Source organism: Cydia fagiglandana, chromosome 17 (assembly GCF_963556715.1).
Source record: "Cydia fagiglandana chromosome 17, ilCydFagi1.1, whole genome shotgun sequence".
NCBI classification, from domain to species: Eukaryota; Metazoa; Arthropoda; class Insecta; order Lepidoptera; family Tortricidae; genus Cydia; species Cydia fagiglandana.
The window spans coordinates 11,159,991-11,171,421 of NC_085948.1; the positions used below are offsets into that span (position 1 = coordinate 11,159,991).

General features: G+C 37.3%; 2 protein-coding genes across 3 annotated transcripts; both read left to right on the forward strand.

The window, feature by feature from the left end:
• The first annotated feature begins 136 nt into the window (after nucleotides 1-136).
• LOC134672479 (ADP-ribosylation factor 4-like) lies at nucleotides 137-10,435 on the forward strand. Of its 2 annotated transcripts, XR_010099343.1 has the most exons (5): nucleotides 137-344; nucleotides 583-848; nucleotides 1,060-1,185; nucleotides 1,580-1,998; nucleotides 10,022-10,435. XR_010099343.1 is itself a non-coding variant. In XM_063530419.1 (4 exons), the coding sequence occupies exons 1-4, from the start codon at nucleotides 278-280 to the stop codon at nucleotides 1,670-1,672; spliced, it is 552 nt and encodes a 183-aa protein (XP_063386489.1). In that variant the 5' UTR covers nucleotides 137-277; the 3' UTR covers nucleotides 1,673-2,399. The 2 variants fall into 2 exon arrangements, 1 of the variants encoding a protein (XP_063386489.1); XM_063530419.1 differs by lacking the exon at nucleotides 10,022-10,435 and having other exon boundaries at nucleotides 1,580-2,399.
• On the forward strand, nucleotides 4,944-10,351 carry LOC134672478 (ADP-ribosylation factor 4-like). The gene is made up of 4 exons (XM_063530418.1): nucleotides 4,944-5,102; nucleotides 8,565-8,830; nucleotides 9,069-9,194; nucleotides 9,592-10,351. Exons 1-4 carry the CDS (start codon nucleotides 5,027-5,029, stop codon nucleotides 9,682-9,684), a joined length of 561 nt encoding a protein of 186 aa, XP_063386488.1. The 5' UTR covers nucleotides 4,944-5,026; the 3' UTR covers nucleotides 9,685-10,351.
• Nucleotides 10,436-11,431: the final 996 nt, after the last annotated feature.

Consider the following 11,431-nt stretch of genomic DNA (forward strand, 5'->3'; position numbering starts at 1 on the left):
TCTTGTAATTTTCGTGGTAGATAAAGTTACGTTCAAAAATAAGTTTTTCATGGCTTCGTGTATTATGAACGTACCCTTTTTACAGTGACAGTGACATTCATCTCATGTGGTGATGTCACCGGATCGAGTGAGTCCATAGTGAGTCAGCCGGTGAAGTGCAACAACGCATTTAAACAAAACAGGAAAACAAGTTTTAGTGGGTGGCGTATTAGTACGGCTCAGTTTTAAATACAAAGTAATCTTGGCCGGTCGCTTGAGGAACAGTTTACGACAAAAGATGGCAAATTTCTTTTCAAATCTTTATGCCAAGATTTTCGGCAAATCACCGATTAGAATTTTAATTTGTAAGTAGTAAATATTAATGGATTTCCTTCCAACAAAATTGCTCCCGCAATGTCTTTGTACACAATTTTAATGGGTCTTATATTTTAATACATCATATACTCCTGAAATCTGTTGTTGAAATTGTTTTCGTGTATTCCGTCTTCTTTGTGGCTGTGACCTCTGTGAAAGGATATCTACAAACAACCATTGTGTGGGAGTCTATTTTTAGCTATAAATAAGTAAACTATTATTTTTCAGTGGGTCTGAATGCAGGTGTGGGCAAAACAACTGTTTTATATAGGCTGAAAGATGGCACCACCATTGACAGTACTCACACAGTTGGATTCAACTTGGAAACTGTGAAACATAACAATATCAGTTATGAGTTGTGGGACATTGGTGGTGGTGACAAAATAACACCTTTGTGGAATCAGTACTTCCAGAATACCAAGGCAATAATATTTGTAGTTGATTCAACTGATAAGGAGCGACTGGACGTTGTAGAGCAGGAACTGCATAGACTGGTAAGTATTTCACTAATTTGCATAAACTATGGTTTCATTATTTTTACCCGTTGAACACTATGTTTAATATAATAAGTAGCGTGTCATCATGAACCTTGTTGGAATGCATGAAGGTTGATATTGGGCACTTTTAACTGACGTTTTTTGTCAAATCAAAGAGTCAAAAGTACAATACATCAAGATAAAGTTTTAAATTTACTTTTTTTTTCAGCTGACTGAAAAAGAGCTTGAACATTGTCCAATCTTGGTGCTGGCCAACAAGCAAGACTTGCCAGATGCTATTAGTGTAGACGAGCTGAAGAAAGCATTGAAGTTGGACCAATGGAAGAACCGTACTGTAAGTCTAATAGTAACTATTGCCATTGTTCATACTGTTCATAGTTATTAATCATTCTACAAGACTTAAAATAATTACTGATTAAAATATAATTATATTAAATAAATTTTATTCAATGAATAAAGGGGTTACTCTTCAGGTTAAGACAATTTAATAACCACATTCACAACAAGATATGGTTTATTTTGACTAATTCTACTACTATAACTAGTAAGATTTTTTTGAAGACATAAAATAACTCAAATTAAGCAGGATCACTGTTAAAAGAATATATAATAGTTGTAAAGTCTCATAATAAATAATGCCTAATTGCAGCAACTTTCTTAGACTTCACTTTTGAGCTAATAAGAAAAACGTGTTGCCAGCATCACTCACTTTCGCATTTAATTTTCAGATCCATGTACAATCTGCCGTTGCCAATCAGGGGACTGGAGTGACTGAGGGTTTTGATTGGCTTTGCGCTGAACTTGCGAAGTCGGAAAAGTAGATTTTAAGTTCCTTCGCATTGATCTGAATTATGCCCTTGGCTTGGTAGAACACACATTATTGATATCAAAAATAATTGAAATATGAATGTAATTGTTCTGATGACCAATAGACCAGGTACAGCTGACGTCAAAAGTGTGTTTACATTTTTCGCCTTATTACAAAGGAGTAAGGTGTAAAAAAGTAAACACACCTCTGAAGTCGACTGTACCACCGTCCACACAGTTAACTGACAATTTGTAAACATGAGGTCTTACATAATGGTTAGTAAATAATACTGTATTACCAATATTATCTAATTGTGGCTCTAGTGGAAAGGGGTACAAGGTGGGTACAAGTCTCGGGCAGTGTAGGTAAAAAGGGTGCCATAAAACATTTGTGCATTTTTAGATTTTTACACCTGAGCTGCGCGTGATTTGCACCCCTTTCTATTAGGGTCACAGCTATCGTACCAAGGGTATAAATTTCGTATTCATGTTTAAGTGATAATAATCAGCACTTTTTTTTTTATTATCTATATTGTGTTATAAAACAATTCGTGTATTACGGGCAGAGTGACTGAATACTAGCACAAACTGCTGACAGCTGACTGTTGAATTTATAGACTGAGTGAGACTTGTAGTCATGCATGTAAGAAAAATAAAATAGCATAGCTAACTTTTTATGTTAATATTTATTAAGCTTTTCGAATATTTTTAAGTTTTATTTAATAAAACTATTGGCTAACATTTAGTTTTTCTCTCTTGAACCCTGTAGTTATAACCCTATAACGCTTTGTTGTTTAAATTAGGCCCAATATTGACCGTGGCCGTCTAAACGAATTCTGCACGGATTATTATGACGCCATCTACAAGAGACAGCGCGACAGCCAGACCGCAGCCAGTGGGGAGACACTTCTGACTTCGGTCGAACTCCGGGCTATAACCGCGAAAATCGAAGTTCGCAAATTGCGGGCATCTTTCTCTGTCACCCTTATAACGCCTTCATTGGAGTAAAAGAGAAAGATTCCCGCAATTTGCGAATTTCGGTTTTCGCGGTAGCCCCTCTGCTCCGTTCGGCTCAGCATTGCTCCGAGCAATTATTAGGGTTGGCACCACTTGACTTCCTCCTCACCTCCTCTTGCTCACCTGAATTTTGACAACCCTAAATAGCCAATATACAAAAGGGGTGTGTAATGATCCGTATAACAATTTTTGATATATTTTCAACAGATATAACAACTTTTGGTATAATTTCGTGGTGTATAATCACTTAAGCAATATAATGAACTTTTGATATAACAACAAAATAACAATTTTCATGGGATATAATGTTCAATCGATATAAATGCATCAGTAAAAAAATATTTCTTTTTTTAAGAATTTTTTTAGGTGAAATTAAAAAAATTGAATAATTATGAAAAAAAAATTATAAATATTTTTTCACCACACCAGCTCGGAAAGGCTTACTTTGCACTTCAAAAACTGATAGCAAAGTTGCATTTTATTCACATGTGAGACAAAGTAATCAAATGCAAATTTTGAGTTGGTTTCTTATGTTTGCTGGTAGAAATTACTTTTAAATGATGATTTTGGATGATAAATATTTAATAACATTCATTTGGATTTGATTTTGTTTGATATTTTACATTTAATATTTGCTTCAGGTTGGTGTGGTGAAAAATTTTGTGTTTCACTCGGGGGCAAATTTTGTTTAACCCTCGTGCTTTGAAACCCTCGCAACGCTCATGATTCCATTTTTCGAACCACTCGCTACGCTCGTGGTTCAATTTTGGAATCTTTCGCTTGCTCGGGTGTCAATATTAGCACGAGCGGGTAAACAACAACTTTGCCCCCTTGTAAAACAAATAACTATTTTTACTTCATAACTTATAAATCACATTTACAAATAATTTGAAAACAACTACTTATATAAAAATCTAAAAAAAATATTTGTTTTTTTTTTTGGATTTCATACAACGTTGAAAATTTTCAAAGTGGTTGAGCACCCCCTTGTAGTTGAGATAAAGTTACAAAACTTGGTGTACATTATCAGCATATTATGTGTAACCAAATAAGGGGGTGCCGCTTCTTCTAGCTAGTTTGAATTTTTCCCATACAAACGTGAACCATCCTAAAGTTCGTAAGTCGACCTGTATGCATTAGTAAGACATTTTTACCTTGTTGCCACAAATGGATTTTTTTACAAAAAGGGGTCATCCATTAATTACATCACACGTTTAGGGGGAGGGAGGGGGTCAAGGAAATGTGACATGGGGGAGGGCGGAGATACAAACTTTGTGACGTCACTTTAACTTCATCAGTAACCGAAAATTTATTTGAATTATTTTATTCGCTGTACATTTAAATAACAAGTTTTTAAAACGATAATCGTTTTTATTCGTTTAATTTTGTTTCCTAAGCAGTTTTGGGTTATAAAATTACTAATATACGATATAAATATCGTCAAAAATATTTTGATAAAATATTAATAATACTTAGGTATCGATAATCGGTAATCGATTTGGCGATTTCGTGGAAAAAATGTGACGTCACACTAGGGGGGAGGGGTTTGCCAAATGTGACCAAGTGTGACAAGGAGGGGGGGAGGGGTCAAAAAAACCTAGAAATTCGTGTGACATAATTAATGGATGACCCCAAAATATATTTTATGCAATAGTATATTCTGCAATAAATAAACAAAAAGCACCTTTACAGGCGGAATAAATTTTTGTCAGTATACTTGAGACTCAAATAAGAAAAACGGGATATATATTATGTACCAGAGTCGTTACCTTTTATCGTATTGTCCACAGAAGTGACCTTTTCTATATAAACTAAGAGAAGTAATTAGCAATAGGAACTCGAGATTGTCAAGCAGCCGTCATACGTTCTATGCGTTCTATCAAAGTAACTCGCACCGCCGCGCCGCCGTAGATTCTAATCACAATTCTAATGCATTATTTGAGGAGATTAGCACTGGATTAGCATGTTTTACTAGTAGGTATAAATCTGAGCTCGCGCCGAGAGTTCCATAGGCCTGCCGGCCTAGCCAAGGTTACAATTTGACCAAAGAGCATATAATCACTACAATCGCTATCGCTTCGACAACGAAAAGCATTATGTCTCTCTATCACTCTTCCGTATTAGTGTGACAGTGACAGTTGCGTTTCGATCGCTACGGAGCGTAAGCGATTGGCATCTTGGCTACGCGGCCTGGTCACGTGTGTAGCCGGGGTCAGCCGGTGCAGCAACGCAGTTAAACAAAAACAGGAAAACAAGTTTTAGTGGGTGCTGGTGTACTAGTACTAGTACGGCTCAGTTTTAAATACAAAGTAATCTTGGTCGGTCGCTTGAGGAACAGTTTACGACAAAAGATGGCAAATTTCTTTTCAAATCTTTATGCCAATATTTTCGGCCATTCGCCGAAATCACCGATTAGAATTTTAATTTGTAAGTAGTAAATATTAATGGATTTCCTTCCAACAAAATTGTTCTCGCAATGTTTTTGTACACAATTTTAGTGAGACTTATATTTAATACGTCACAAAATATATGTACTCCTGAAATCTGTTATTGTTTTCGTGTATTCCGTCTTTGTGTCTGAGTCTGTGACCTCTGTGAAAGCATATCTACAAACAACCTTTGTGTGGGATTTTTAGCTACAAATAAATAACCCATTTGTGCTCGTTAAGTTTTGGAAAAATAGGGCAAATATTGTAGCAGGTTATAGAGTAATTTTTAGAGATGCAACGGATAGTTGTTTGGCCGGCGGAATTATACCTACATTTCGGTTTTTCAAGTTCGCATTGTGCAGATTTTGACCTGTTTATACTGTATGCAATATTATTTGCGTTATTTGACACATTGTGACTGACGTATATAGAGATGTAACTAACCCAAATCGATTGTCACAGCAAGCGATTACGATTGGATGGCACGTAGACTGAGGTATCGAATTGTGACGTATAATGAATTTTTATTTGAGATTTAAATAAAGCTAGAATTATTTAATTTCCCGCAAGGTAAATGCATTTAATACACCGACCGAGTAGGTCGCACCCATCGTCAAAATCTAAACTAACTGGGGATCTATTTTAAAGTTTATTTATGTTATTTCTGTGTCAAATTTGTTGTCTGTTAGGTGACGATAAATATATCCATATTTACAGTTAATTATCCACCTTTTCCTTACTTTTATTAAAAGAAAAATGAAAAATTCATATCGATTTACTTAGACAACTACCGATTCATAACAGTGGTGTCCGGCCAACCCTAAAATTAAAAAAAAAAGACGTAGAACGTAAACGTTTGCAGTGCAATTGTTTTCCTTTGTGATTTCGATGTGCAAGACATTTTACGTTGTATTGCTGTTGTGAGTTACAGATGTCAAATAACGCAAATAACGATGAACACAGTATAGTAGTGAACGTTCGCGCGGACTCATTTCTAGGTTCGAAATGAGTGCGCGTGCATGACTATGGAATGTTTAAATTAATTTAAAATAATAACGAGTAACATTATGACCGTGACTGTTTCGTAAATCCAATTTTGTTTACTCCGAAATCAAGCAATGTTACTATCTGGTAGATATGAGCGCCGCGCCGGCGCGCCGCCGCCGCCGACAATATTTTCGCGCCGCCGCCGCCGACGCTGCGCTATCGGCGCGGCATCGGCGTGACCTTGTTAGATACTACTACTTTCAGAATCAGATAATATATATTTTATCTAGTTCAGATCTTTAACGGCGCCAGTCTGAATAGCTTATAGACATTCAAAAGGTATTATAGGTCCATATAATTCAAAAATATTGATGGTACATTCAAACTTTTCTGTTTGGTAACCGCGCTAGTACTGTTAGGGCAACGAAATGACTAATTTTGCCAGCTGGCTAGCCCATTCGTCATTCACCGCGAATATAATCATTGCAACCATGATTGAATGTTTTTAAAAGGGGTTAATTTCAGATATTAAGCGTTTTCACGCCCAAAGGTCCGGCCGTTGGCTTCGCACGGAATCACGGAAGGGCGTGGGAAACGGAAGCCTCCAAGTTTTCGGCCCTGTTTGGAGCCTAACTTTAGGCCTCGCTTTTAAAATAAATGCTTGGTCATGGGATCTTTTCCGATCTTAGCTTCACTGCAGCATGGCCTTTAACCTCGCACGAGTGCACCTGCAGGAAAGCTCCATGTCTTTAACACTATGGCCTCGGTCTTTATCGGCCTTCGGACTTGCTTACACTGGACCAATAGTTCAATTCCAAGCTCTGCTCTCATGCAGCTTGGCCTTCGGCCTCGCACAGAAGCGCGCCGTAATCGGCGCTCCGGGCATTCGGCCATTAGCCAAGCTCACACTTGGCATTCTATTCTAAGCTGTATGCTTACCTGCAGCTCAGCCTCTGGCCTCGCATGGGAAGGCGTCGGAATCAGGTCTTCGGTGTTAGGTGGAGCTCGGCTTTGGACCTCACTTTTTGACATAAATCGGTTTGTTGGGTCGATATTGGTTAATGACGGAGGTTAATTTTCCTCACTTCAGCTCTTTGGACTGTCAACCAGACGTTTCCCTGATACAGTCAATCCGCTACTTCTTACTTAGCACAAAAGATAAGGGCCTCATAAAAATCTTCCGGCCAGGGCCTCGCCAAGATTAAGACCGCCTCTGATGCCGCGCGATACTGTTCATACTATATAAAACTTTTTTCGTACCTTAATTCAATAAATTTTGATTGAAATTGAAAAATGCACTTATTTTATAACTTTGTTATAGCAAAAACATGTTTTTTCGGTAAAATTTTGGTTTAAATTAGTTTTTCATTAATCAAAGGTGTTTCAAGGCCACGCCGCCGATACGCCGCCGCCGCCGACCGATTTTGACCGGCGCGCCGCCGCCGGCTAAATGCCTATCGGCGCTCATATCTACTATCTGGTATCCGGCCGGATTGAGGGTCACTATCCGGTATCCGGCTGGATATTAAAATAATGGCCGGATACCGGATAGTAACCGGATATCCGGTACATCTCTAGTAATTTTATAAGTACCTTTAAATATGGCGGAGTGGGGGTTTTCGGGGGCGAAACATCGATCTAGCTAGGTCTTATCTCTGGGAAAACGCGCATTTTTTATATGTTTTCAGAGCAAAGTTCGGTCTCCCACCAGATATTTATTATTAAAAAAATAGCAGATGAAATTACAAATGATTGAAGATAATTAGTTAAGATATATAATTATGTTCATTATTTTACAAGACAAACACACTATGGACATTTTGCAACACCACAGCAAAATGTGTAACACACTGAAATGAAATATATATAGGCTTTTAATGTAATCTAGTTGCAATAGTGTGTGCAGTTTCAACCTCTTTGTCCATGTCTTCTGATTGTATACAATTAAACATTTTTTTTGTTAGGCTATGTGGGTGTCCCACTTAGGGTTGCCAGATTGAAAGGCGCTAATATCGGGAAACAATATCAATTTTTCGGGATTTTGGGACTCAATTCGGGAAAAAAAAATACATTCACATTAAAGTGATTATATTAAAAACAACGATATTTTACATTATTGGCACTAAGTCAGCTCGCTTGCTCGGCGACAGTTCGGAACTTGAAATTATTGTTTTACATATAACGTGAAGCTGTTTTTCGGGACAAGTTTCACTTTGTCGAGAATCGGGAACACATGCTAAAAATCGGGAGAATCCCGCCAAATCCCGACCATCTGGCAACCCTAGTCCCACTGCTGGGCAAAGGCCTCCCTTCTCCATTTCCAATCCACCCTGTGCTGAGCAAGATCCCGCCAATTCCGCTGGTATGCATCCAAGTTGTCCCACCATGTATTTCTCGGTCTGCCTCTGCCATGACTACACTGGGGATGCCAGCTAATGGCTAATTAAAATTTAACTAAACTATTATTTTTCAGTGGGTCTGAATGGAGGTGTGGGCAAAACAACTGTTTTATATAGGCTGAAAGATGGGACCACCATTAACAGTTATCACACAACAGGGTACAACTTTGAAACTGTGACACGTAACAACATCAGTTATGAAATGTTTGACATTGGTGGTGGTGACAAATTAATACCTTTGTGGAAGCACTACTTCCAGAGTACCAAGGCAATAATATTTGTAGTTGATTCAACTGATAAGGAGCGACTGAACGTTGTAGAGCAGGAACTGCATAGACTGGTAAGTATTTCACTAATTTGCATAAACTATGGTTTCATTATTTTTACCCGTTGAACACTATGTTTAATATAAGTAGTGAGTAGCGTGTCATCATGATCCTTGTTGGAATTCATGAAAGTTGATATTGGGCTGTAGCTACGCAACCTGCGCACTTTTAACTGACGTTTTTTGTCAAATCAAAGAGTTAAAAGTACAATACCTACATCAAGATAAAGTTTTAAATTTCCTTTTTTTTCAGCTAACTGATACAGAGCTTGAACATTGTCCACTCTTGGTGCTGGCCAACAAGCAAGACTTGCCAGATTCCGTTAGTGTAGACGAGCTGAAGAAAGCATTGAAGTTGGACCAATGGAAAAACCGTACCGTAAGTCTAATAGTAACAAATGCCATTATTCATATTTCATAATCATCCTACAAGACTTAAAATAATTACTGATTATGTATCTTAAAATATAATTGTTATAATTTACTTTATTTGATGAATAAATGGGTAACTCTTTAGGTTAAGACAATTTAACAACCACATTCACAACAAGATATGGTTTATTTTGACTAATTCTACTGCTATAACTAGTAAGATTTTTTAGAAGACATGAAACAACTCAAATTAAGCAGAATCATTATTAATAGAATATATAATAGTTGTAAATTCTAATAATAAATAATGCCTAATTGCAGCTCTTAAACTTTCTTAGACTTCACTTTTGAGCTAATAAGAAAACGTGTTGCCAGCTTCACTCACTTTCGCATTTCATTTTCAGATCCATGTACAATCTGCCGTTGCCAATCAGGGGACTGGAGTTACTGAGGGTTTTGATTGGCTTTGCGCTGAACTTGCGAAGTCGGAAAAGTAGATTTTAAGTTCCTTCGCATTGATCTGAATTATGCCCTTGGCTTGGTAGAACACACATTATTGATATCAAAAATAATTGCAATATGAATGTAATTGTTCTGATGACCAATAGATCAGGTACAGTTGACGTTAAAAGTGTGTTTACATTTTTCGCCTTATTACAAAGGAGTAAGGTATAAAAAAGTAAACACACCTCTGAAGTCGACTGTACCACCGTCCACACAGATAACTGACAATTTGTAAACATGAGGTCTTACATAATGGTTAGTAAATAATACTGTATTACCAATATTATCTAATTGTGGCTCTAATGGAAAGGGGTACAAGGTGGGTACAAGTCTCGGGCAGTGTAGGTAAAAAGGGTGTAAGTGCCATAAAACATTTGTGCCTTTTTACACCTGAGCTGCGCGTGATTTGCAACCCTTTCTACTAGGGTCACTATCGTACCAACCAAGGGTATAAATTTCGTATTCATGTTTAAGTGATAATATAGGTATAATCAGCGCTTATTTTTTTTATTATCTAAATTGTGTTCTAAAACAATTCGTGTATTACGGGCAGAGTGACTGAATACTAGCACAAACTGCTAGCTGACTGTTGAATTTAATATAGACTGATTGAGACTTGTAGTCATGCATGTAAGAAAAATAAAATTTTATGTTTTTTTATGTTTTTATTTTACTTTTTATGTTGATATTTATTAAACTTTTCTAATATTTTTAAGTTATATTTAATAAAACTATTGGCTAACATTTAGTTTTTCTCTCGTGAACCCTGTAGTTATAACACTTTGTTGATCAAGGCCAAATATTGGGGAGTCCGTCTAAACCAATTCTGCACGAATTATGTTAAGGCTACGGTCTGCTTAAAACGTCACCTACGAGAGACAGCCTGAACGCGGTCACAGAATAAATAATAGTACTAAGTACAGAAGACTCACTCTCTAACAAAACGCGTCTGTTACGATCAGCACAGATATGGCCGCTAGGTGGCGACAGGGCCACGCGCGGCTTATGGCAAACCCCAAAATTGGGGCCGAACGGATGTACTTTTAGCTACCTGTAGCAAAGCGACGAAATCGCGGAGTGAGACACGCCTGCCGCGGCCTAAGAATGAGATAACGTTACTTCGGTATAAAAAAATCAAGGTAGATTATCATGTTTTCCTCAATGTTTTCTGGGCTGTCCTATATGAGTCAGAATAGTTAAGCAGGAAACTTTGTGACTCGTGCGACGCAATAGTATTATAATTAAAAGTCCGGGAGCCTATTGCTAGGAATAAATGGGAAAAAACTCTTGGGTAAAAAAATTTTTTTTGAAGCGTAAATATTTATTTGGAGTTGATTAAGAAGTACACATTTCACTACTTATGTATCTACGACTGAGCATTTGCGTAAAAGGGTTATTTATGTGTCAGTAGATACAATACATAGGTTTCCCCATCGATCTTACAAGTATAGCCTCTTTAAGTCAAATCCCGTAGAACCGGGAAAATTATGCTGTCGCCATTTTTAAAAACCTTTGACGTTGCCTTCCCCATTGGGGGTTCGTAAACTTCACCTCTGAACCACAGGATTACTCAACTTTGGTAGGTAGGTACCCACTATGCAGTGGAAGCATGCTGGGCCCATAACCTATTATAAATATTATGCGGGTTGGAGGTAGCGAGGTAGTAAAATGTAATAATTATAATTTTCACATGAAAATTATCGAGTGACAAACGCCCGAACTCTAATATATACTCCCAAT

What these genes read in the sequence shown, in the direction of transcription:
- LOC134672479 (XM_063530419.1), top strand. Translation starts at nt 278, where the DNA reads ATGGCAAATTTCTTTTCAAATCTTTATGCCAAGATTTTCGGCAAATCA. An exon ending in AGCAGGAACTGCATAGACTG is followed by an intron (nt 849 to 1,059) that starts GTAAGTATTTCA and finishes TTTTTTTTTCAG; the next exon opens with CTGACTGAAAAAGAGCTTGA. An exon ending in ACCAATGGAAGAACCGTACT is followed by an intron (nt 1,186 to 1,579) that starts GTAAGTCTAATA and finishes TTTAATTTTCAG; the next exon opens with ATCCATGTACAATCTGCCGT.
- LOC134672478 (XM_063530418.1), top strand. Translation starts at nt 5,027, where the DNA reads ATGGCAAATTTCTTTTCAAATCTTTATGCCAATATTTTCGGCCATTCG. An exon ending in AGCAGGAACTGCATAGACTG is followed by an intron (nt 8,831 to 9,068) that starts GTAAGTATTTCA and finishes CTTTTTTTTCAG; the next exon opens with CTAACTGATACAGAGCTTGA. An exon ending in ACCAATGGAAAAACCGTACC is followed by an intron (nt 9,195 to 9,591) that starts GTAAGTCTAATA and finishes TTTCATTTTCAG; the next exon opens with ATCCATGTACAATCTGCCGT.